The 27899-nt window shown below is 44.9% G+C and overlaps 1 protein-coding gene across 1 annotated transcript; it reads left to right on the top strand.

Moving 5' to 3' along the window:
* The first annotated feature begins 8032 nt into the window (after window positions 1-8032).
* LOC133442074 (zinc finger protein 431-like) lies at window positions 8033-25944 on the top strand. Its single transcript, XM_061719985.1, has 2 exons — window positions 8033-8134; window positions 22362-25944. Exons 1-2 carry the CDS (start codon window positions 8075-8077, stop codon window positions 23568-23570), a joined length of 1269 nt encoding a protein of 422 aa, XP_061575969.1. The 5' UTR covers window positions 8033-8074; the 3' UTR covers window positions 23571-25944.
* Window positions 25945-27899: the final 1955 nt, after the last annotated feature.

The raw sequence follows: 27899 nt of genomic DNA on the forward strand, positions 1-27899 counted from the left end.
AATTGCATAGATAAAATTGCAATGACATTATTAACAACAAAAACAAGTAAACTAATGAGTTGAGCCACTGTCAAGCAGCTGGCGATGCTGTTGCTTAAATTGACCAAAAGGTGGCTCTCTAACATCACAGATTGTGTACTGTGCGTAACTCTGACGCTGGTTGGTAATTAAGGAGTTAAAACACACTCGCCACTTACGGGACTCAGTAGCCAGCAGAAACTGCAGTTTTATTACATTTATTAACTGTAGTACCGCTATTATGAGAGGTTATTTCTCACAGTATTAGCCTAAAGGGACTTAAGGCTGATTTATGGTCCCGCGTTACACCAACGCAGAGCCTACGGCGTCATCTGGTTAGCTCTGCTTGTTGCCTCTGCACTCCGACACATTCACTCCGCTGAGCGCGCACACACACACACACACACACACACACACACACACACACACACCCATGTCAGGGCCGCGGAGTTTCTGAAGTCGGCGGTGATGAGTAATTTGTGGTACAAGCAGAGCGAATCACAACTTTAATGAGTGCGGTTCGAATACACAATACATCCATCACGAAGGGCATTTTGTGAATCCATCACACCCTCCTCTTGTACGCTAGGAAGAAGTTGTCCGGCGAAATAAATAAATAAATAACCGCAAACCGTGAGTCCCGGTCGGCTCGAAGCTAAGCTAACGCTAGCCTGCGGTTGTTGTCTTGTAGTTTTATTCTCTCTGGTCACGCTTGCTCCCAACGGTGCAGGGGAGGCAGATGTGACTAGTTTACTGCCTATGGTCATGCAACTTGCCGCGGCATGTCATGCGCATGATCAATTAATGCAGACAGCGCGGTGCCAGGAAAGCGGGTTGTGATTGGTTGTCGTGCACTTTGCTGCAGCATGTTTTGCACGTGATCGAGAAAGTAGACCCACAGCTGATCACCGTGATCGAACTTAATTTGATCGCGATCACAAATCGAGATCGTATAATCGCCCAGCCCTAGTGGAAGGCATGTCAGTCGGGTTAAGGAGATCCTCAAAGTATTCCTTCCACCGTCCGACAATGTCCCCAGTCGAGGTCAACAGCTCCCCACCAGCACCATAAATGGTGCCGGCAGAGTACTGCTTCCCCCTTCTGAGGCGCCGAACGGTCCTCCAGAATTTCCTCGAGGCCGACCGAAAGTCCTCCTCCATGGCCTCCCCGAACTCCTCCCAGACCCGAGTTTTTGCCTCCAAGACTGCCCGAGCCGCGGCCCGCTTGGCCTGCCGGTACCTATCTACTGCGTCAGGAGTCCCACCGGCCAACATAGCCCGGTAGGACTCCTTCTTCAGTCTGACAGCATCCTGTACTTCCGGTGTCCACCACCGGGTTCTAGGATTGCCGCCACGACAGGCACCGGAGACCTTGCGTCCACAGCTTCGAGCCGCCGCGTTGACAATGGAGGCAGAGAATATGGTCCACTCGGACTCGATGTCCCCCGCCTCCCCCGGGATCCGAGAGAAGCTCTCCCGGAGGTGGGAGTTGAAGATGTCCCTGACAGAGGGCTCAGCCAGACGTTCCCAACAGACCCTCACAATCCGTTTGGGTCTGCCCGGTCTGTCCAACCTCCTCCTCCGCCAGCGCATCCAACTCACCACCAGGTGGTGATCAGTTGACAGCTCAGCCCCTCTCTTCACCCGAGTGTCCAAGACATGCGGCCGAAGGTCAGATGAAACGACAACAAAGTCGATCATTGACCTCCGGCCTAGGGTGTCCTGGTGCCACGTGCACTGATGGACACCCTTATGCTTGAACATGGTGTTCGTGATGGACAAACTGCGACTCGCACAGAAGTCCAACAACAAAACACCACTCGGGTTCAGATCGGGGAGGCCGTTCCTCCCAATCACGCCTCTCCAGGTATCACTGTCATTGCCCACGTGAGCGTTGAAGTCCCCCAGTAGAACAATGGAGTCCCCAGTTGGAGCACCATCAAGTACTCCTCCCAGGGACTCCAAGAAGGCCGGGTACTCCCCACTGCTGTTCGGCCCGTAGGCACAAACAACAGTGAGAGACCTATCCCCGACCCGAAGGCGCAGGGAAGCGACCCTCTCGTTCACCGGGGTGAACTCCAACACATGGCGGCTGAGCTGGGGGGCTATAACCAAGCCCACACCAGCCCGCCGCCTCTCACCCTGGGAAACTCCAGAGTAGTGGAGGGTCCAGCCCCCTTCAAGGAGCTGGGTTCCAGAGCCCAAGCTATGTGTGGAAGTGAGCCCGACTATCTCTAGCCGGTATCTCTCAACCTCACGCACAAGCTCCGGCTCCTTCCCCCCCAGCGAGGTGACATTCCATGTCCCCACTGTGAGGGTTGATGTCCAGGGATTGGGTCGTCGAGGCACCCCGCCACGACTGCTACCCAGCCCACAATGCACCGGCCTGCCATGGTCCTTCCTGCGGGTGGTGGGCCTACTGGAAGGCGGACCCGCGTCGCCGTTTCGGGCTGAGCCCGGCCGGGTCCCACGGGCAAAGACCCGGCCACCAGGCGCTCGCCTACGAGCCCCAACCCCAGGCCTGGCTCCAGGGCGGGGCCCCGGTGACGCCGATCCGGGCGACGTAACGGTCCTTGCTCTTGTTTTATCCATGTTTGGCTTATGAACCGCTCTTAGTCTGGCCCGTCACCCAGGACCTGTTTGCCATGGGAGTCCCTACCAGGGGCGAAAGTGCCCCCGACAACATAGCTCCTAGGATCACTCGGGCACACAAACCCCTCCACCACAGTAAGGTGGCGGTTCAAGGAGGGGCGATTTAATTTAATTTATTTATTTTTTCCTTCCCTCTTTCGCTTTACTGTTAGTTGAGCTTAATGTCTGCCTATCTCCAATAAGTTAGCGAGCCTATTAGAATGGGTCAATGTTTACATTACGTTGCTCCACATCATGTGGATCAAGTGTGCAGAACCAAAGTTAATTACTCAGGGGTTTTTTCACTTGCGCTTCGATTGGGGAAGTGCAAGAGGGGTTCATGGTAGGGGTCAAGTTCTCAGAGCTTTGTTTTTATTTCTAATTTTTATCTTTTCCAGTCATGCTATCCTAATACACAGCCAAGCAAACAAGTGATACTATTATTGTTAGATGAATAGTTAAAGTTAAAAATCTCTAGCTGGAATACAAGAGGACTAAACAAATTGGTTAAACTTAAGCAAGTACTTAGGTAGAATAAAGCAAATGAAATCGAATATAATCTTCCTACAGGAAACTCATCTGACACAAAGTGACATCAGCAGGGTTAAAAAAAGATGGCCAGGGCAAGTTTATTCAGCCTGCTTTACTTCTCAAGCTCGGGGGGTCATGATATTGATTCATAAAACGGTCCCTTTTAAACTGGTTCAAAAATACATAGACCCATCAGGGAGGTAGATTATACTTAATGGTACCATAGTGTCTCTCCAGATTAATTTATTATGGTCCTAATAGTGATGATCCTGTTTTCTATCAGAACCTCTTTCTTTCCTTATCATCATACTCTGGACAATATATAATTGGCGGTGATTTTAACTGTGTGCCAGACCCATTACAGGATCGCTCTACTGATAATGACACTTCCCACCAACAAACAATAGGATAGAGATAGAAAATAACACATTGGAACTCCCACTGTACTTATATCTTTACTCTTCAGAAATAAAAAAAGCTTATAAAACATACACATAATCCATTTCTTAAAAACACTATATCAGTCTGGCCCATATCTTCTTAAATTAAACTACCAAACTGTCATGTTTCACACCTATTTGGGGAAATGATAGTTTCAAACCAGGGAGGCGTGATGCAGGATTCAAGCAATGGATGGACAAAGGGCTAAGCAAAATTGCAGACCTGTATAATGAAGGTACTCTAATGTCATTTCAGCAGTTAATAGATAAATATGACCTTCCAAGAAAACACTTTTTTAAGTATCTACAAATCAGAAGCTTAATTTATTCCCAAATTAAGACCACTTTGGTACCCTCACTGTCCAACATTGAGCAGCTCACAGTAAAACATTTACATGATAGAGGCCAGTTGTCCATGTTCTACAAAATATTACTGTCAGGTTCCAAAGAAAACTCTCATGCATATCTATCTGCTTGGAAGAATGATCTTCAGGTAAACATCTCTGTAGAGGACTGGGAGAAGACATGTCTTCTTGCCCAAACCCAAACCATAAATACTAAGTGCAAACTGTTACATTATAAATGGCTGCTCAGGACCTTTATCACACCAGTTAAATTACACCATTTCAATCCCAGTATTCCTGACAATTGCACTAAATGTAATGAAGAAATAGGAACGTTGTTTCATTGCATGTGGAGCTGTCGTAAGCTCCAAGTGTTCTGGAAGGAGGTTCTCCAACTGGTTTCTAAACTAACAGAAAGCGTTATTCCTGTTGAAGCCAAAATATGTTTACTACATATATACCCTGAAGATTTTCCAGCAGGTACGAAAGAAAAGAGACTTATTAATTTCTGCTTGTTAAAGGCAAAACGCGTAATTGCATTGAAATGGAAGGATATTGTGGGACCTAATTCTAATCAATGGATTAAGGAGATGTCTAGCAGTTTGGCATTGGAAAAACGTACTTACATAGTAAGGGGTAAAGTCAAGAGTTTTTATGAGATGTGGACGCCTTTCTTACAATGTATGAGTGACGTGAGGATGTAAGATGCTTGTGAGTGGATAATTGTAATTGTACTTTTATTTTCAGTCTGGTTTTACTAGTGAAAGTTTACTCCAGCTAAGGTAACTCAGGTGCAAATAATAACTTGGTTGTAAGAGATAAACAGAATGATGACTGATAATTACGATTTAATTAATTTAAATATATTTTATTTTTACTTACATTTTTTTTTATTTATTTACTTTATTTTTTTTGTAAATTTGTATTTACTCATTTATTTCTTCCGTTATGATTTATTTCTTCAATTTAATTTCCCCATGTATAAAATATGCTTTGTTGAAAGGAAATATGTTTCTCTATTTTTATTATTTTTGTGAGGGGGGATATATATTGTTTTTCATCTCTACCTTGTTCTCTATAGCTGATATAACATGAATTACTCCTATGTGGGATCAATAAAGTTCTTATTTTTGGCGTCTGAGAAAATTAAATATATTATATTTGGTGTCTAAATGTTTCCCAAGTATATTAGTGCGTGTGAATGAATAAATGAGACGTAAAACGTACATTTCTTTTTCAATTCAATTTTTCATTCAATTTTATTTATATAGCGTCTAATACAACAAAAGTTGTCTCGAGAAAGTTTTGTAGAAAGGTGCTTTATGAAAATAAGTCCATTTACTTGTATTAGTTTACAGCGCAGTCTTGCCACATCCAATATGGCGGCGACGTTGACGTATCGCAGCAGCTCCATGGGGCGTCTACGTTTATATGTCTATGCTTTTGTTCAGCAGCGCATTCATTCAAGCCCGGTTTTTGGCCCTTGTGGCCTGCCATACTTTTAGTGGCGTTCATGGACAGCAGAAAACGCCGGTTTTTACGCCACTCGTTTAAAACGCGGCTTTTACGGCGGGTTTTGTGCTAATAATGGCGTCTCCTCCGACTTTAACCCGCCGGCGGCGTCTCCCTCCCGGGATAGGAGCTCCAACAAACCCCGCTGCTCTGGAGATGTTGCTGCTACTCGGTTGTAGAACCAACCAGATGTTTCCAGAACTGCAGACACTCACGAGTTGGTGGAGACTTTAGATTATGTGTTTTAACTTTAGATTATGCGTTTTAACTTTAGATTATGTTTTAACTTTAGATTGTGTGTTTTAACTTTAGATTGTGTGTTTTAACTGTAGATTGTGTGTTTTAACTTTAGATTGTGTGTTTTAACTTTAGATTGTGTGTTTTAACTTTAGATTGTGTGTTTTAACTTTAGATTATGTGTTTTAACTTTAGATTGTGTAGATTGTGCTTACGGCGTAGGGTCGCCGCGTACCCTACGCCGTAGGCTTTAACGCAGAACCATAGATCAGCCTTTAGTGTTTTATTGTGATGTTGAAACACATAATCTAAAGTTAAAACACACAATCTAAAGTTAAAACACACAATCTAAAGTTAAAACACACAATCTAAAGTTAAAACACACAATCTGAAGTTAAAACACAGAATCTTCGTTCGTTCGTTTTTATTTATTTCGAACATGTATACAGACCCGTCGCCAGACCTCAATCTTAAGGGGGGCATATCAACTGCATGGGGGGGCACCACTGTTTTAAAATCGCTGCATTGGCTCCCCGTGCGCTTCAGGGTTGATTTTAAGGTTATTTTACTAGTTTTTAAGTGTGTTAATGGTCTTGGGCCTTCTTGTTTGTCTGCACTACTTTTACCCTATCGACCCTCGCGGACCCTGAGGTCCTCCGGCCTTTTAACCATACCAAGAGTTAAATTATGTGTTTTAACTTTAGATTATGTGTTTTAACTGTAGATTGTGTGTTTTAACTTTAGATTGTGTGTTTTAACTTTAGATTGTGTGTTTTAACTTTAGATTATGTGTTTTAACTTTAGATTGTGTGTTTTAACTTTAGATTGTGTGTTTTAACTTTAGATTATGTGTTTTAACTTTAGATTATGTGTTTTAACTTTAGATTATGTGTTTTAACTTTAGATTGTGTGTTTTAACTTTAGATTGTGTGTTTTATCTTTAGATTGTGTGTTTTAACTTTAGATTGTGTGTTTTAACTTTAGATTGTGTGTTCCAACACCACAATAAAACTCCACCAGAACCAGCAGCATCTCCAACTGCTGCGTCCGTGTCGCCGCCACATTCACATATTCAGACGGAAACACGTTTCAAAGTCTCCGAGGAAGATCACGTGTTTGTGTTTTCTGCGGTTCCGTTCAAAGTTACGGACACGGAATCAAATAAAGTGTTTGGATCAGAATCAGCAGAACCTGGACCTGAACACTGACCTGCAGACCAGCAGAGGAAGATCCCGCTTTGGTCCTGATGCTGGACTCCTGGTCCTGGTTCTGATCCCGGTCCATCTCCGAGTCCTGGTTCTGATCCCGGTCCATCTCCGAGTCCTGGTTCTGATCCCGGTCCATCTCCGAGTCCTGGTTCTGATCCCGGTCCATCTCCGAGTCCTGGTTCTGATCCCGGTCCATCTCCGAGTCCTGGTTCTGATCCCGGTCCATCTCCGAGTCCTGGTTCTGATCCCGGTCCATCTCCGAGTCCTGGTTCTGATCCCGGTCCATCTCCGAGTCCTAGTCCTGGTTCTGGTCCTGCAGATCTTCAATCTAAAAGTTCGTCTGCAAAACCTCCACTGTGAGGACGGAACCGGAACCACGTGACCTCTTTATAACTTTATTATCCAAACTTGCTGAACAAACAGCAACCAGGTTTAAATAGTTGGAACAGAAATACAATGATGGAGTAAATGATACAAATATATCTGAATCAAATGTAAAGTGATTCCATGTGATGAAACCAGAGACATATGCCGCGTTCCATTTGTCCTCGGAAGTGGGGATTTCCCAGTTCCCAGTAGTATTTTTCAACTGGAACGCCCCTCGAAGTGGGAGAGTCTTCACCACCCCCGACTTCACATTCCAACATGGCTGCCCCGGTTGTAAACAGTAGTTAGAGCTCTGTAAAATTTCGTAGCACTTCATTCTAGTTTTGGTCACACTAAATCAGTCGTATACAAGTATTGTTCGGCATATATATGCTGCTATAGTGTAATTTACATTTTTCATGTGGTATATGCGAACTACAAACTTGTTTACCTACTTTGTAACTGGAACGCTGATAACTCGGCTGTGACGTCATTCCCAGTTCCCAGTTCCGACTTCCGAGGTAAATGGAACGCAGCACAAATAAAGACCTGAACATTGAACGTTTTCTGGAAACTTTACATTTGATTCAGAGATATTTGTATCATTTACTCCATCATTGTATTTCTGTTCCAACTATTTAAACCTGGTTGCTGTTTGTTCAGCAAGTTTGGATAATAAAGTTTTTTTTTTTTAAAAGAGGTCACGTGGTTCCGGTTCCGTCCTCACAGTGGAGGTTTTGCAGACGATTGAAGATCTGCAGGACCAGAACCAGGACTAAGACTCGGAGATGGACCGGGATCAGGAGTCCAGCATCAGGACCAGAGCGGGATCTTCCTCTGGTCTGCAGGTCAGTTTCAGGTCCAGGTTCTGCAGGTTCTGCAGGTTCTGCAGGTCAGAAACGTGTTTTAAACGTGTTTCTGTCTGAATGTGTGAATGTGGAGGAAACACGGACCAGCAGTTAAGGCTGATTTATGGTTCCGCGTCACACCAACGCAGAGCTTACGGCGTAGGGTCGCCGCGTACCCTACGCCGTAGGCTTTAACGCAGAACCATAGATCAGCCTTTAGTGTTTTATTGTGATGTTGAAACACATAATCTAAAGTTAAAACACACAATCTAAAGTTAAAACACACCATCTAAAGTTAAAACACACAATCTTCGTTCGTTCGTTTTTATTTATCTCGAACATGTATACAGACCCGTCGCCAGACCTCAATCTTAAGGGGGGCATATCAACTGCATGGGGAGGCACCACTGTTTTAAAATCGCTGCATTGGCTCCCCGTGCGCTTCAGGGTTGATTTTAAGGTTATTTTACTAGTTTTTAAGTGTGTTAATGGTCTTGGGCCTTCTTATTTGTCTGCGCTACTTTTACCCTATCGACCCTCGCGGACCCTGAGGTCCTCCGGCCTTTTAACCATACCAAGAGTTAGAACCAGGACACACGGGGAGGTTAATTCAGTTTTTATGGTCCCCGATTGTGGAACAGCCTCCAGGAGAACCTCAGGGCCGCAGAGACTGTTGATGTTTTTAAAAAGAGGCTCAAGACCCATCTCTTTAATCAGGGCATTAATACATTTTATGTTTATGTTTTATGAAAAGCACTTTGTGTTACATTTTTTGTATGAAAGGTGCTTTACAAATAAAGTTTTATTTTATTTTATTTGATTTGATTACTTCAGCCATATATTCGCGCAGCACTGATACACGTAACCATCACGTTGAACATAACCAACAGTAAATATGACCAGCTATATACCCTATATAGCATAATTCCTTGCAATTTTAAGCATAACATAAAAGCAGTATCCACAAAACACTTGACTATGCAACATAGATGTAACGCCAGAATCGTCTCTCAAACTGAAGAAGCATCACGGCGGGTGCATTTTAAAACAGTCAACAGAGGGATATGCATTTCCATTACGCACACGCGCGCGCACACATATACACACAGGCACACGCACTTTGATCCTACTTTAGTGGAGGCAGCGCTGTCCTCTTATTGGTCCATCCTGTGTCAGTACAGCGGGAGGCGGTGTCGTGCCAAAAAGTGATTGCCTGCCAGAATCTGTTTTCTTCTGATTTCTTCTGATTTCTGGCCGCGGGAGCGCGCACAGCAGCCCGCTGAACGATAGCGCTAAAACGTCAGATTTTCAGATTATGAAGCTCAAGAATGAGATCAAGTCATATTTAGGCAGAAACAACTTTTCATTAACTGTATTTGGCCTCCAATCAATTTTTGGCAGGTGAAAAGGCCTATTTTGTGTTGTAATGGTCCTTTAAAAGAGTTAAAAGCAATCCTGTGAGCTCTAGTGTTTATATTATGAAGCTCAAACATGACATCAAATCATATTTAGGTAGAAACAACCTTTCATTAACTGTATTTGGCCTTCAATCAATTTTTGGCAGGTAAAAAGACCCATTTTCAGGGGAGAAATCAGATTCTGGCAGGAAATCACTTTTTGGCACGACAGTCCATTTTCCATCTACGGGGGGGACCGGGGTGTTGGTCATTTTCTTCGCCAAGAACTCACGGGCCACAGCATATTCAGATTCAACCACATCAGCTCCAGCTAATTCCAGTAGAGGGGTTACATGGATGTATTATAAAACTGGATGGGACACTAAAAATGGCCGCCCATTCATTTCAATGCATTCTGCTCAGCCAGCGCATAAGCCGAAAAAATCTCTGACTTCCGGGTTTACTTCCGCGTTATGCGGCCCATAGAGCATGCGCAGTTGAGTCACCTCCCATGATGCTCTGGGGCCTCCCATCATGCCCCGGGGCAATGACGCAATAATAATTAATATAATGTATAAATTAATGTATATTATTACATGTATAGCGTTACATATATTATTAATATAATATAATTATATAATATATATTAATATAAACATCCGTGGAATGCACGGACACGGCTGTGACGTCAGCCGTGACGTCACGCCCAGAAAGAGACTTTTCTTTGACTTTTCTGGCCGTTATAAAACATTTTTGACGGATATAAAGTCCATGACTTAAAAATATAGAATACAAAGATTAGTAATTGCCGGGGATTACAGCTGGAGGTTCCTGTGAACAGTTTTAGAGGCTTCTCTTTTACTATTGCGGTCTATGGGAAAAAAGCTTTTTGGGCCGCATGGGATTTTTTGTTGCAGTACCGCGGTTGGCCACTGGAAAAAATCGGCGCGCCTTGTGACTGCCAGACCCGGGGGCTGAGGGGTTACCTTTGATGGGTCCAGGAAATTATCCTCGGCCTCTGGACCCAGAGCAGCCAGTGCGCATAAGCTCGCTGCTGCGGCGCAGGAGAGATGGATGCGCGTTTTGGAGAGCGCAGCAGCTGCGCTCTCCAAAACGCGCATCCATCTCTCCTTGCACAGCATCGATGACACTGTAAAATAGCCTCTTGAACTCGGTCTTTTCGTCTATGTCACTCTGTGCTTGCCCAATGGTTTCTTCAACTGCAAATTCACGGAGGTTCTTGTTAACTGTGCGTCTTCTCTTGCTTGGACCGGGGCCGGTCACTGGCACAGCCTCGCTGGCCGTGACTGGAGGACCGCAGAGATCTCATAGCGCAGCAAATTCATTTTCTGTGCGCAGTGTCTTCACAAGTCCATATCTTCACCAGCGAAAACTCGACCGCAGATGAATTCATTCATTCGAATTGCGCGGTAACGGTTATTGACGTAGGCTACGTCAAGTACAGTATAGTAATCTAACGTTTTGGCCGTCGCAGTGTAAATTTCCCAATCAAACATAAACACACCATTCTTATATTATATTTTTAATATTTTAGTGATAAAGAGAGCAACATTTTACCTAAACCTAAAATAATAAAATAAAGATTAAAAAAATGTTTGTTTGTTTTTAAGTGCCCCCAGTGGGGGGGCACAGCTGTTGCTATGGGCGGGCCCGGCCCCCTATGGCCCGCCCATAGCGACGGGTGTGCATGTATATATAAAAAAAACAAGAAAAAAGATAAGAGAAACAAATCCAGGTGGACATTCCGCCACATAAAGAAAAAAAAACACATATTTCAGTTACATGTTGGAAAAGGAGTGGGAGGAAGTATAAACTTATTTAATCCCACCCCCTTTCCACAACTAAACATAAATTATATGCCTGTATTTACGCTTTATACTCTACACTAATTTGTATAAATAAATGTATATAATCTTTACAAAAATAACCTGTTTAATACCAAATCAAATGTAAGCTCTATCATAAATATAATATAACTATGATATAAATATAATACGTATATCTATACAAACATACAAAGACAGCATGACTAAATAGCAAAACACACACAATCTAAAGTGAAAACACTAAATCTAAATCTAAAGTCCCACCAACTGGTGAGTCTTCAGTTCTGGAAACATGTGGTTGGTTCTACAACCGAGTAGCAGCAACATCTCCAGAGGGGTTTGTTGGAGCTCCGATCCTGGGTAGTTCTGCTGTTTGTGCTGAATAAGAACAAGGGACTCAGGGCCCGATTTACTAAAGGTTTGCGTGCGTAAAAACCTGTGCAAACTTGACAGCACCCGCAAACCAATGTGCGAGCTGATCTACTAACAGCGTGCAAAGACGACTGCGTCTCTGAAATGCGCAAAATTGCACACGCAATTCAATTAGTACTTTTGCCCTGATGAATAATCAATATGGGGCGTACCCGGCAGAAATCCTAAATACTGGGAGGGGAAGATGCAAATTGCTCCATTTACCACACACAATGAGATTTACCAAGCCTGAAAGTAATTGCGCGTATTGTGATTGCGTCTGTATTTAATACGTTCGAAAGGAAGGTGCTAATCTGCTGCTGCTGTTATTGTGGCAAGGAGGCGACATCCAAAATCAAAGAATACGCAGAGAGAGTCTTTATTTTGCTGCATGCTATTTTAAAAATGGTTGCACAAGTTTTATTAAAGGCCACTTTTTCTTTAGTTCTTCGCCTTATATCTTGCCACCTTCTCTTATTGTGCCCCCCTCCACTCGCCCACAAGCAGGCCAAGCCTTTGTGCCAAACTTTGTATTTTATTGATTACTTATCTTATTGAACGTGAAATCATTCTTCGTAAATTACATTTAATTAAAACCCGTGCTTATTAATCACAAAACACAGGTTAAACATCATGACCAAATCCGCTCCGACCCGGTGTGTCAGGATCAGCGCAGACAGACTGCAGCTTCGCCTGAATTATGCTTCTGCGTTAAATCGACGGCATAGCCGACGCGTAGGGCCGCGGTGCGGTGTGCGTCGCCGCGTACCCTACGCCGTCGGTTCTGCGTTGGTGTGACGCGGAACCATAAATCAGCCTAGTGTGCGCTCTGTGCGCTGTTCTGAACACTTCTCTTCTTTCGGCATATGATGGTCTCGTCTGTCACACATTTACTGTCAGTGTTTGCTATATAATATATAATATTTGCAATATACTGTGGACATCTGAATAAAAACTTAACTCATAAATAGATTGAATCAAAGCGCTCTCCAGCTCTGCGTCTGATATAGCTGATGTCTTTTTCTCCTCAGATCATGCCGAGCACCGCCGGGTCACGCAAACCCGACCAATTCAATATTAAAATCAAATTCAGTCCTGTGGCCCGTTTTTCTATTTCGTATTTTTGATCTGTGCCTAAAATTGAAATATGAAAAACCAGACGTTTTTCCGTTTTTTGTGTTACCAACTGCATTTATTCTTGCAGGTTTTCTCCGATATTGCGTTTCTTTTGGTAATGTTTAAATTTCTTTGTAGTTCATGAATGTGTTTATTTGCCTCTTCCACTAATATCTCTAACTCCAACTCGTTAAATTTCATTTTGCGCTTGTGACTTGTGACTGTGCATTCCATCCAGACTCTCCATGGCGCAGAGTTTGCGCTCGCAAACCTTAAGACACGCAACACCTCATTTAAATACTGCTGTTTGCACCTGTTATCAATTGCGCACGCAATCTTAGTTGATCACCCGCAAACCACACGCAAACAGCACGCGCAAACTTTTTCAGTGCACACGCAATTTAGTACTCTTTATTTAGGATCTTAGTAAATCAGGCCCATAATCTAAAGTCTCCACCAACTCGTGAGTGTCTGCAGTTCTGGAAACATCTGGTTGGTTCTACAACCGAGTAGCAGCAACATCTCCAGAGCAGCGGGGTTTGTTGGAGCTCCTATCCCGGGAGGGAGACGCCGCCGGCGGGTTAAAGTCGGAGGGAGACGCCATTATGAGCAGAAAATCCGCCGTAAAAGCCGCGTTTTAAACGAGTGGCGTAAAAACCAGCGTTTTCTGCTGTCCATGAACGCCGCTGAAAGTATGGCAAGCCACAAGGGCCAAAAACCGGGCTTGAATGAATGCACTGCCGAACAAAAGCATAGACATATAAACGTAGACGCCCCATGGAGCTGCTGCGATACGTCAACGTCGCCGCCATATTGGATGTGGCAAGACTGAGCTGTAAACTAATACAAGTAAATGGACTTATTTTCATAAAGCGCCTATCTACAAAGAAATGTACGTTTTATGTCTCATTTATTCATTCACAGACGCAATAATATACTTGGGAAACAGTTAGGCACCAAATATAATATATTTAATTTTCTTAGATGGCAAAAATAAGAACTTTATTGATCCCACATAGGAGTAATTCATGTTGTATCATCTATAGAGAACAAGGTAATTTCAAAAAACAATATATATCCCCCCTCAAAAAATAATAAAAATAGTGAAACATATTTTCTCATCAACAAAACAAATTTTAAAATGACAAAATAACATATTTGAACCATTTTTCAGACAATAAAATAACATTTGAATCATTTTTCAGACAATAAAATAACTGAAAAAATCTTAAAAATGATTCAAATATGTTATTTTGTTACTAGAAAAATTTTATTAGTTAGTTTATGTAGTTAGTTAGTTTATGTAAAATATACTTTGTTGATGAGAAAATATGTTTCTCTATTTTTCTTATTTTTATGAGGGGATATATATATATATATATATATATATATATATACCGTATTTTCGCGACCATAAGGCGCACATTTTTTTTTTTTTTATACATGTCCCGGGCGCCTTTTGAAACGGTGCGCCTTGTCTATTACCTGAATTACGGTAATGTAAGGCCGGCCACCATGAGAACGGTAAAGGGAGAAGGGGGCGTGTGAAGCCCCCGTGAGTTGCGACGTGAATGAGACCATCCACTGAGCTGTTTAATGCGAAACAGATGATGAAAACTTTTAAGGATTTGCTTGATGTGTAAAGTGAAATAAAATACAATCAAACTAAGTTTTGCTCCACTCTATTTAAATAAGCACACTTGTGTGTGTGTGTTCTGCAGCGCGCGTGTGTTTTGCATGTCAGAACCGAGGATGCACCTGCCGTGGGTTTGCGGGGTCCGATCGCCGGTTCCCCGGGGCAGATCCGGCTGAAATGCCGGTGCTCTTTCCCCGGGAGCCCCTACTACAAGTCCATGTGGGCTCCTCCGGTCCCGGCCGGTCAGAACCGGTGACTTTCCCCGGTTAAATTCAATTCAATTCAATTTTATTTATATAGCGTCTAATACAACAGAGTTGTCTCTAGACGCTTTACAGAGACCCATACCCAGAACATGACCCCCGAGCAGTTATTACATAAACAATGGCAGGTAAAAACTCCCCTAGTGGGAGAAAAACCTTAAGCCAAACAGTGGCAAGGAAAAACTCCCCTTTAGGAGGGAAGAAACCTTGAGCAGGACCAGGCTCATAAGGGGGGACCCTCCTGCCGAGGGCCAGACTGGTGGGTCAGGGACGGCAACAGCACAGCAGGCAGGTGGAAGCAGCAACGGGATGACCAGGGGTGGGGACCGCAGGCCAGCACGCAGCTCCCGAAGCTCCGGCCCAATCAGCAAGTCCCAGGTTGGGGTGCAGGGTCAGGGAAAGACTTGTGCTCCGTAATGCAAGCTACAAGCCACCCACGACCACCTGCATGACAAAAGAGAGAAAAGGGAGGAGAAGGGGGGGCCAGCAATGGGATGACCAGGGGTGGGGACCGCAGGCCAGCACGCAGCTCCCGAAGCTCCGGCCCAATCAGCAAGTCCCAGGTTGGGGTGCAGGGTCGGGGAAAGACTTGTGCTCCGTAATGCAAGCTACAAGCCACCCACGACCACCTGCAGGACAAAAGAGAGAAAAGGGAGGAGAAGGGGGGCCAGCAACAGGATGACCAGGGGTGGGGACCGCAGGCCAGCATGCAGCTCCCGAAGCTCCGGCCCAATCAGCAAGTCCCAGTTTGGGGTGCAGGGTCAGGGAAAGACTTGTGCTCCGTAATGCAAGCTACAAGCCACCCACGACCACCTGCAGGTTCCGGTGTCCGGCAAAGGATGCTGCAACATGGACAAAAGAGAGAAAAGGGAGGAGAAGGGGGGGCCAGCACAAGAAACTACAGGAGCGACTCTGACACACTAAAGTTTACACTACCTAGAGATTTACCAACACCAGCTAGAGGTTTACTAAACACTAACTATAGGCTTTACTAAACAGAAAGGTTTTAAGTTTAGTTTTAAAGGTGGAGGTGGTGTCAGCCTCCTTAACCCAGATTGGAAGTTGGTTCCATAGTAATGGTGCCTGATAGCAGAACGCCCGCCCTCCAAATCTACATTTAGATACTCTAGGAACTACGAGTAAACCTGCACTCTGAGAACGGAGAGCTCTGACAGGAACATAAGGCACTATCAGGTCTTGCAAATAATGCGGAGCTAAGCCGTTTTGGGCTTTATACGCAAGTAATAAAATTTTAAATTGGATTCTGAATTTTACGGGTAACCAATGGAGCGATGCTAACACTGGAGAGACATGGTCTCTCCTGCTGATTCCTGTCAGCACTCGTGCTGCTGCATTCTGGATCAGCTGGAGCCTATTCAGCAAATTACTTGGACATCCTGCTAACAACACATTACAGTAATCTAGTCTAGAAGATACAAACGCATGAACTAGTTTTTCTGCATCACTCTGCGAGAGGATTTTCCTAATCTTTGCAATATTACGGAGATGGAAAAACGCTATTTTACAAACCTGATTAACATATGGTTTAAACGACAAATCCTGATCGAAAACAACACCAAGGTTTCTCACAGTTTCACTGGAAGCCATCGCAACACCATCTAATCCCATCCTAAGATGCTCTGGACCAAGAATGATAACCTCTGTTTTATCTGAATTTAGAAGCAAGAAATTTCTGGACATCCAGTCCTTGATGTCCCTAAGACATGCCTGAAGTTTAACTAACGGTTCTGTTTCATCCGGCTTCATAGACAAGTAGAGCTGCGTATCATCAGCATAACAATGAAAGTGTATGCCGTGATTCTGGATTATACTTCCCAATGGCTGCATGTATAAACTGAACAAGATTGGCCCTAGCACTGAACCCTGCGGAACACCATAACAGACCCTTGACTGTTCTGAAGAAACCTCATGTACATGAACAAACTGGAACCTGTCAGATAGGTATGATTTAAACCAACGTAGAGCTGTCCCTTTAATCCCAACAACATGCTCTAACCTGTGCAGTAAAATGCCATGATCTATAGTGTCAAAAGCAGCACTGAGGTCCAGTAGAACCAGTATGGAAACTAATCCCTTATCTGAGGCCATAAGGAGGTCATTCGTGACTCGAACCAGTGCTGTCTCTGTGCTATGATGCATTCTGAACCCTGACTGAAAGACTTCAAACAGATCATTTCTATACAAATAGTCACATAACTGGCTTGAAACTGCCTTTTCCAGAATTTTAGATACAAATGGAAGGTTGGAAATTGGTCTATAATTAGCTAAGGTGTCTGGGTCAAGAGAAGGTCTTTTAAGTAAAGGTTTACTTACTGCGACTTTGAAAACCTGTGGTACATATCCTAAACTTAGGGATAGGTTAAGGATATCTTCAACTCCCACCTCCGAGAGAGCTTCTCTTGGATCCCGGGGGAGGCGGAGGACATCGAGTCCGAGCAGACCATGTTCTCTGCCTCCATTGTCGACGCGGCGGCTCGAAGTTGTGGTCGCAAGGTCTCCGGTGTCGTGGCGGCAATGCTAGAACCCGGTGGTGGACACCGGAAGTACAGGATGCCGTCAGACTGAAGAAGTTAGCCTGTGGGACTCCTGACGCAGTAGATGGGTAGCGGCCGGCCAAGCGAGCCGCGGCTCGGGCGGTCCTGGAGGCAAAAACCCGGGTCTGGGAGGAATTCGGGGAGGCCATGGAGGAAGACTTTCGGTCGGCCTCGAGGAAATTCTGGCGGACCGTTCGGCGCCTCAGAAGGGGGAAGCAGTACTCTGCCAGCACTGTTTATGGTGTGGGTGGGGAGCTGTTGACCTCGACTGGGGATATCGTCGGACGGTGGAAGGAATACTTCGAGGATCTCCTCAACCCGACTGACATGCCTTCCTCAGTGGATTCATCCATCACCCAAGCCGAGGTCACTGAGGTAGTTTGTAAGCTCCTCGGTGGCAGGGTATCGGGGGTGGATGAGATTCGCCCTGAGTACCTCAAGTCTCTGGATGTCGTAGGGCTGTCTTGGTTGACACGCCTCTGCGACATCGCATGGAGGAAGGGGACAGTACCACTGGAGTGGCAAACAGGGGTGGTGGTCCCTCTTTTTAAAAAGGGGGACCGGAGAGTGTGTTCCAACTATAGGGGGATCACACTTCTCAGCATCCCCGGGAAAGTGTACGCCAGGTTACTGGAGAGGAGAATACGGCCGATAGTTGAACCTCGGATTCAGGAGGAACAATGCGGTTTTCGTCCCGGTCGCGGAACACTGGACCAGCTCTACACCCTCTGCAGGGTGCTCGAGGGTTCATGGGAATTTGCCCAACCAGTCTACATGTGCTTTGTGGATCTGGAGAAGGCATTTGACCGTGTCCCTCGTGCCATTCTGTGGGGGGTGCTCGGTGAGTATGGAGTCCGGGCCCGCATTCTGGTTCGCATTGCCGGCAGTTAATCAGACTTGTTCCCGGTGCATGTTGGACTCCGGCAGGGCTGCCCTTTATCACCGGTCCTGTTCATAATTTTTATGGACAAGATTTCTAGGCGCAGCCAGGGGCCGGAGGGGATCCGGTTTGGGAACCACAGGATTTCATCTCTGCTTTTTGCGGATGACGTTGTCCTATTGGCTTCATCGGACCGGGACCTTCAGCATGTGCTGGGGCGGTTTGAGGCCGAGTGCGACGCGGCAGGGATGAGAATCAGCACTTTCAAAACTGAGGCCATGGTCCTCTACCGGGAAAGGGTGGCGTGCCTTCTCCGGGTGGGTGGAGAAGTCCTGCCTCAGTTGGAGGAGTTCAAGTATCTCGGGGTCTTGTTCACGAGTGAGGGAACGATGGAGCGTGAGATTGACAGACAGATCGGTGCAGCGTCCGCAGTTATGCGGCCGATATACCGGACCATCGTGGTGAAGAAGGAGCTGAGTCGAAAGGCGAAGCTCTCGATTTACCAGTCAATCTACGCACCTACCCTCACCTATGGTCATGAACTTTGGGTAGTGACCGAAAGGACGAAATCGCGGATACCAGCGGCCGAGATGAGTTTCCTCCGCAGGGTGGCTGGACGCTCCCTTAGAGATAAGGTGAGGAGTTCGGTCCCCCCCCTCCTTCACATTGAGTTGAGTCAGCTGAGGTGGCTTGGGCATCTGTACCGGATGCCTCCTGGACGCCTCCCTAGGGAGGTGTTCCAGGCATGTCCCACCGGGAGGAGACCCCGGGGAAGACCCAGGACACGCTGGAGAGACTATGTCTCTCTGCTGGGAACGCCTCGGACTCCCCTCGGAGGAGCTGGAGGAAGTGTCTGGGGTGAGGGAAGTCTGGGCATCTCTGCTGAGGCTGCTGCCCCCGCGACCCGGGAACGGATAAGCGGCGATGGATGGATGGATGGATGGATGGATGGATGGATGGATGGATGGATGGAGATTACACATGTCTGTCTGAGACATAATGTCCTTGGGGTGTCACGTAACCCTGCATTTTATCACTATCTTTGTTTTCAGATTATGAGCATCCTATGCCTCAGCAGGAAGCAGGGCCAGACTATACCCAGTAAATCTACCAAATAACTTTCTCTTCTGTGCTCACGGAACAGCTGCTTCTGTCCTGTATGATCAACATGACTAATCTGAAGTGGTTACATAGGGGTCATTGGTAAATTTCCATCATACTTTACAAATAATAATGATGATATTAATCCTCAATATGTAGGGGTGTAACGGTACACAAAAATCTCGGTTCGGTACGTACCTCGGTTTGGAGGTCACGGTTCGGTTCATTTTCGGTACAGTAAGAAAACAAAATGCAAAATATAAACGTGCTAGTTGTTTATTACACACACACAAAATAACATTGGCTCTACGTGTGCCGGCGCTAGGACCCCGCGGACGCATTGTGTGTCGTCGGGCTGTGTTTTCCTTCATGCTTCATGCAGAAACATTTCTCTATATAATGTTGTCTGTCGCCTGTTATATTTTTTCCTTTTTTGGCCGGCGCCATAGTTGGCTGGCTACAAACTATACATCCCATAATGTCTAATAATATGCCCGCGCTCAGCAGCGGTACTTGCATCGTTAAGGCTGATTTATGGTTCCGCGTTAAACCAACGCAGATCCTACGGCGTAGGGTACGCGGCGAGCGGCTGTAGGGTGCACGTTGCCGCGTACCCTACGCCGTAGCCTACGGCGTAGGGTACGCGTCGATTTAACGCCGAACCATAATTCAGGCTTTTCTAGGCAACGAAGCAGGTTGACTCCCGTTGCAGAACAGCTGCAGAGCCGCTCATGAACGTAAATGATCATTGTTTTTTTTTTTTTAGGCCTGGCGGGGGGTCTCGATGGTAGGGGAAACACTGGACTTGTCACAATTATGTGCTTAGCTCTTTAGTTCTTCATTAGTTGGTGCTTTTTTCTTTAATCTTAATACTTTCTCGGTGTGAGCGCAACTGCATGTGCAGCTGCAGCAGCGCTCTGCTCCACAACGTGCGGTCCTCTACTTAATATGTACCGAAACTCGTTCGGTACGCCTCCGTCCCGAACCGAACACGCTATACCGAACGGTTCAATATAAATACATGTACCGTTACACCCCTATCAATATGGCATTAGACATTCATTTCACTATTCAAAGGCCACCTACTACTATTAATGTACCAAGTAAAAAAAAAAAGCCATTACCATTTATAATTCTTCTTAAATTGGTAAATATCCCACTTTTAATGCTGGAATCTATGTTGTCACCTGCCCTTTTTACACTGAACTAACACAGGGTGGTGGGTCGGGGGAGGGATTCATTAATGACAAGACAGTGATGTCTGCAAGGTTCTCATCCACAAAGTCATAAATCAGCATATTGCAGGGCTGTCAATTGCAACTGCCTACTAAAATGACAGACCTTTGTATAACATGACACTCTGGTCACAACTTAACAAACACATAAAGAAGTTATTTGCGTTACAAACACAACAGCAGGAGTGGCAAAGGAGCCTGCTGGTGATATTTGTGCAACATGATTTGTGGCAAAGTCGCTATGTAAATCCCGTTACTCAGCATTGATCTGCCACCTGCTCCATCTCCTGCATCAGTCAACTCTTCTGATGGTGGTGAAGCCAGCAAGACCAACCAAACAGACAGTGGGCTGTCACGTTAGGTAGGACCCCTCGATAATTCCTCCCGAGTCCTTTTCCCTCCCCATAACTCCTCCTCAATTGCAACATACAGATTATTAAATTTGGCTTATATGGGTTGTTTCGATGTATAGGAAATAAAAATACTCAATAAAATGGCAGTATCCTATGCAAAAATGTTAAAATATGCTTAGATGGACTTGTTCTATGGTAAGTCAAAAAGGGTTAAACAAACATTAATCATCCATTGATAATAATGGGGTTGTATCTAAAAACGCTGACCATGGGGTGTTTTTTTCCTTGTCCTGTTGGTGGAATCTTGAAATTCCAAAGTTTCTGGCAAACTTCACCCCAAAAGGTTCCTCATGACTTCCTTCAGTGGTTTTTTTTAGGCTTGGCAGTGACGGTCAAAAGTTTGAAGAAATAGTTATAGACTTTACAAGTCTAGAGAACAAATATTACTTTTAAACAAAAACATTAAACTGGTCAACAATAAATCTATATGAGGACAGGAAGCTGTATAACTGCACTGCAATTTTCAACTGGCCAGCAAGAATTCGCTTTGCGATTTGTATGGATGAAGAGGTCCCACACTGGCAAAAGTGGTCCTAAAGGAGAAGCAAAACGTGCTCAGTAAGATACTTTATATTGCAGGCACCATAGAAATGTTTGCATGTAAATTATTAGATCGTGATCAAATGAAAAGCACAATAGTACTTAAATATTGAAGTTGTGTATGTTACCCCTCGGAGCCACCCAAACACATGCCGCTCCTTGATAAAATGAGGACTTAAGAAGAGCAGAGGAGTTTGTGCTGCTCATACAAAAGCATTACACCTTTACACTGGCAGTCTCCAGTGACAAAAGTGCGACCTATGGTGAGATTTTACCCATCCTGCAAAAGCTACAGCAACACTACACCGTGCAGGAAGAGAACTCTGCCTTGGTTGTATTTGTCACTGGCTCACTGGCTTTATTTTTGACTGCTCAGTTCATATATCTTTTAAAAAGGACAATTTTATTTATTTATTTTTTCTTTTAGAAACATCTTGGAATCGTGGAATTGCCAGAGAATGATGCATGTTGTATTTGTTCATTTCTACAGGAGAATATTTATTTTATATTGGTGATGCAAATCAACCTTTTGTTGTCTCTTTTTTCCCAAATGAGAATTGATAAGGGAATCGATAAAAACCGAATCGTTAAGCAGAATGAAAAATGGTTGGAAGATCTTATCAATGCCCATCCCTATTAATGAACTATTTTGATGGTTTTCGTGTTAGTAGCTTTAACCATTTACACTTTTGATTTGACGTACTGAGATGTTTCATCTGAAGGTTTCTGGCTGTCAAGAACAGCACTTTAGACAGACAGCACTTTATAGAAACTCAAAAGCTTTTGAGAGTCAGCCAACAAGATGATTTAATTATTCTTCTTTGTCCTTACAGAAACATAAAGGCAAAGAGAGACCCACAAGTTATCGCTGTGATCACTGCAAGAAAGTCCTCACCACTTCATCAGGTCTGAGAATACATAAGCTGATTCACACTGGAGATAAACCGTTCACTTGTGATCAGTGTGGAGCAGCTTTTACCAGACAAGATAGTCTAAGGACTCACCAACGTATTCACACTGGAGATAAACCGTTCACTTGTGATCAGTGTGGAGCAGCTTTTATCACTAAAAGTAAACTAAAGATTCACCAACGTATTCACACTGGAGATAAACCGTTCACTTGTGATCAGTGTGGAGCAGCTTTTACCCAACAAAGTAATCTAAAGATTCACCAACGTATTCACACTGGCGATAAACCGTTCAGATGTGATCAGTGTGGAGCAGCTTTTACCACATCAGGTAGTCTAAGGATTCACCAACGTATTCACACTGGAGATAAACCATTCACTTGTGATCAGTGTGGAGCAGCTTTTACCATATCAGGTAATCTAAGGACTCACCAACGTATTCACACTGGAGATAAACCGTTCAGATGTGATCAGTGTGGAGCAGCTTTTACCAGACAAGATCATCTAAGGACTCACCAACGTATTCACACTGGAGATAAACCGTTTAGGTGTGATCAGTGTGGAGCAGCTTTTACTGAGTCAGGAAAGCTAAAGATTCACCAACGTATTCACACTGGAGATAAACCGTTCACTTGTGATCAGTGTGGAGCAGCTTTTACCACATCAGGTAGTCTAATGATTCACCAACGTGTTCACACTGGAGATAAACCATTCAGATGTGAACAGTGTGGAGCAGCTTTTACCACATCAGGTAGTCTAATGATTCACCAACGTGTTCACACTGGAGATAAACCGTTCACTTGTGATCAGTGTGGAGCAGCTTTTACCCAACAAAGTATTTTAAGGACTCACCAACGTATTCACACTGGAGAAAAACCGTTCAGATGTGAACAGTGTGGAGCAGCTTTTACCACATCAGGTAGTCTAATGATTCACCAACGTATTCACACTGGAGAAAAACCATTCAGGTGTGAACAGTGTGGAGCAGCTTTTACTGAGTCAGGAAGGCTAACGATTCACCAACGTATTCACACTGGAGATAAACCGTTCAGATGTGAACAGTGCGAGGCAGCTTTTACCACATTAAGTCAGCTAAAGAGACATCAACGTACTCACACGAGTGATAAATTCTAAAGATGTGATCAGTATGAAGTGTGGAATTGCAAAAAACACCTCTCCACAGCAAAAAAAAAAGCAAAATAATCAGACAACGTCATACCAAGACTTGAAAGACTAACATATGATGCCCCCTGGACACCTCCTGGGAAGGTGTTCCTGGCATGTCCCACCAGGAGAAGATCCAGGACACACCGGAGGGAATGTCTTTTGGCTGACCTGGGAACGTCTCTGGATCCCTCCAGAAGAGCTGGAGGAAATGTGTGGGGTGAGGGAAGTCTGGACATCTCTGCTCAGACTGCTGCCCCCGCTAACCAGTCCCACATCAAGTGCATGAAAATGGATGGATGGACAAAATCCACATATCTGCAAAAAGCACAACTTTATTGTTACACCATACTGAGATACAGAATGTAATCTAACTATAGCATTAACTATTCCACAAATACTGCATTAGCACATCTCTAACATCTCTGCCTTCCTCCTCTCCACCCCGAGCCACTGCCACCACTGGCTGAAGTGGTGCTGCTGCAGGTACATCCTATGATGTTTCATAAGTCTTTCCATGACTTTCACACAGATTATGCAGTGAACAGGAAGTCATCACCATTCATTTCACCAGTCGGACATCACAGAAGGCAACCTGCTGAATTCATCTTCCACAACCCCTCGTGCTCGGTTGACTTTGTGCTTAAACGCAGACTGTTCTGCTGTCAGTCGTCCAGTGTCATGGAATGGTTTCAAGAGCCAGTCCTGCAAAGGATAAGTAGATTCTCCAAGAAGGAAATACCCAGCAGTCACTGTATATTCCTGATGTGAGCTAGGAAGATGGACAGGAATATATAATGTTTCATATCATATTTACCAATAAGATCATAACAGTGTTAACATATGGATATTTAGTAAAATCCGTGAATAGCGGAAATAAAACGTCAGATGTTCAAAAAGTGATTTGAACTTTGAAAAGGTGCGGTTCTTCACGCACACATCAAGGCTGGCGTACACACATTTCTGAGGTTTTGTTTGTTGGCGACACTCACTGGTGATGCATTGAAGTCCAGTATATGAGGAAACATGACGTCAACAATAAGTTCAATACCACAAGTGAAGGACATGACAGTCCCCACATCACCAGTGTTGTGCTACGTCCAGTGATCATGTGAACTCTGAACTTATAAATGTTTGTGAACATTTTTGTGAACGTGTATTTCAACTTTAAAAGTCGGTTCAACCCCGACCAGCCTCCTAAAATGGCCGCCTTGTCCAGAACTACAAGACCAGCATGCTTTGCGAGTGGGGGCGGCGCCTAAAAGCGGCGCGCATCCAATCACAAGTGAGGTGCTGGTGACATCATCGCAGCGCGCGTAGGATAAAAACGCTGCCGCTGCCACAGTTTAACTCCCTTCCTTCTTCATCAGCCAAGCTGGTCGGTTCGTCCAGCTTGGTCTCGTGCCAAGAGCCCCTCAGGATCACACCTTCTTCGGTTCGGCGGGGAAAGAGACCCGAGGTGCGCTTGCCTCGGGACTGCCCGGGGAATCTGCACGACGAAGCTCAATTCCACGGAGCGCACTGCGCTCTGCTCTTCCTCACAACCTCTCATCCTGAGCAGCTGGATCTTTGGCTCCGGGCCAAGGATCCCATCTTTCTCCCCCCCGGCTGGGGCAAGGCAGGAGGCCCGCATCGGACCGGAGCCCGCCCGTTGGAGCAGCGGTCTCGCCGAGCTGTGAGCTGCCTTGCCGGGCCCGGATGGCCGTGCGTCGGCGACCGGAGGGCAGGGACGCACAGCAACGAATTACCCCCTCCCCGCCGCGCCTAGGACCGCGTGAGAGCCTCCGTTGATCCCGACCCGCCGCTGTCCATCCCGTTTCAGGGGAAGGGGCAGGGAACGAGAGCCTGACTGGGAAACCCCCAGCAGGACCGCGACCCGCAGTCGACAAAGCCCGCAGCTGCCCGACCCGGATTCCGAGGAGGCGTGAGCTCATGAGCCCTGGTGATCAGTAAAACTTAGAGCGGCTCAGAACTGAGATTACTGCATACATCATCATCATTGTGTTCGTTATGTTGTAGTCGCCATTTTCTGCCAGTCATTCACGTTTGAAACGCACGTGTTTGCCATCCGGTTTAGTTGCACGTGGCGAGGACGCGTCCATTTTTAAAATACCAGAGTCCCGCCATCTTTAAACACTGCAGCCACGTTGTTTGAACCTGTTTTGTTGGTGTTTATTATTGTTTGAGTCCATGCATTTAACTTTCATTTCATTTTTATAGTTGTTGTTTTTTCTTGTTAGTTAATGGTTTTTGTTTATCGTAGTGTGCCATCAGGATTTATTTTGGGTATTTATTTACATCTGCTTTGGTACCCGTATGTAAATAAATTCTGATTGATTTTTAATGAGGAGTTGTTTGTGTTTCATACAATTTTAGTCACATTGACTGTTTGACAGAGCCAGTGCCGAACTCTTTAAAGGAGATTGAGGCAGGATTTATGAAGAAAATCCGTATACGTTTTAAGTTTTCTAGTAATAATGTCAGATGAAGCGTTCCAAACCAAAAAGAATGAGCCCTCTACCGTATCTCTCCGTCTGCTTGAACAGGCTGTGTGCTGCAAAATGTGCTGCAATTCGGACTCCGAATTTCCCGCGCTGGGCGGCGGATGTGACGTCACATGACGCATGCACGTTCTCCCCGTTCTCCCGTGCCGGCTTCACTGTTGGCTGCAGTACCCCCGACGGCCGTCGTGGCGAAGGGTGGCGCTAGAGAGTCTCATTTCTTAAAAGGAGCCTCATGCTCCTTTAAGAGCCTTCAACATTATTCACCAGGAATAATAGAACCTTCTGGTTATTCTGGTGGAATAATCCCTAATTTACGAGACTGATTTCTGCTGTTAAAAGTCATCATTTTCCTGGTTAAGGCCCAGGTGGTACCCCTACGAGGATTATTATCATTTTGGTAATTCAATTTGATAAATAGTCGACTTTATTCATTCATAATAATTGTTGAATAAAATTATTAATAACCCTCTGATAACTGGACAGCTAAGCTACCCTGTGGCACAACACCAGGTAAGTTACACACGAGTGGAACTGCAACAATCTCACAATAAACCAGATGAACATATAAAGGTAGGAGCACGAAGATGTAACCTGTCAATCACAATGTCAGCCTTGGTTCTGTTAGAGGAACCTGCTGATGCAGGATCAGTAGTGAGTCTTCAGGGACCACGTAGACCTGCTGGTCCAGGACTAAGACTGGACCATCAGCTGGTTCAGTCTGGACCTGCTGGTCCAGGACTAAGACTGGACCATCAGCTGGTTTAGGTACCGCTGGTCATCCCGTTGCTGCTTCCACCTGCCTGCTGTGCTGTTGCCGTCCCTGACCCACCAGTCTGGCCCTCGGCAGGAGGGTCCCCCCTTATGAGCCTAGTCCTGCTCAAGGTTTCTTCCCTCCTAAAGGGGAGTTTTTCTTGCCACTGTTTGGCTTAAGGTTTTTCTCCCACTAGGGGAGTTTTTACCTGCCATTGTTTATGTAATAACTGCTCGGGGGTCATGTTCTGGGTATGGGTCTCTGGAAAGCGTCTAGAGACAACTTTTGTTGTATTAGACGCTATATAAATAAAATTGAATTGAATTGAATTGAACCAAGAGGATTCTTCTGGATCTCTGCCCTGAACTGGACCAGCTGCTCCGGTTCAGACCAACATGATGCTTTCAGCTGGAGCTGCTACAGGTCGGACATCTGTCGCCATGACGACCGTATGTGACGACTACTCGAGATTAAAGCCAGATGTAGCGAACACACACATAAACACTATTTTCTGTGTGAATTGATTTATTTTACTTTAATATCCATTTATATTTTGATTATTGTGTGCATACTTTGGGGATAATTGGTTAATTAATAACTCCATCAGACCACGCCATCACATGGTCACGTGATGCCTTTTGGTAGAGACGTGAGTTTTTTCATGGTCTGTTGGTGCGTGCAAGCAGTAATTGGAAGACAAAGAAGTGAAATACAGAAGAAATGGACTTCTAGCAACTCCTAACATTCTGGTTGGAGGGGCAAACGGTATGGACAATTGAGTGAAATATTCTTCTTTATATGTGTATAATTTGTATTTTGAGAGCATTAATATTTTGTTTAATAAGTTTCAGTTAAGCAATTCATATATGGGAATATGACGGTTTCACTGATGAATATTTGCCACTGTGTATTTTATTTCAGTGTTCACGTTGGTCTTGGGCGTTTACAAGACTGAAAATACTGTAATAAAACGTTTACAACCATCAGTCGGAGCGTTGCACTTTCATTAACCAGTTGGAAAAAGTTGGGAGCAGCTACAGTGAA

The sequence above is a fragment of the Cololabis saira genome, chromosome 4 (assembly GCF_033807715.1).
Source record: "Cololabis saira isolate AMF1-May2022 chromosome 4, fColSai1.1, whole genome shotgun sequence".
NCBI classification, from domain to species: domain Eukaryota; kingdom Metazoa; phylum Chordata; class Actinopteri; order Beloniformes; family Belonidae; genus Cololabis; species Cololabis saira.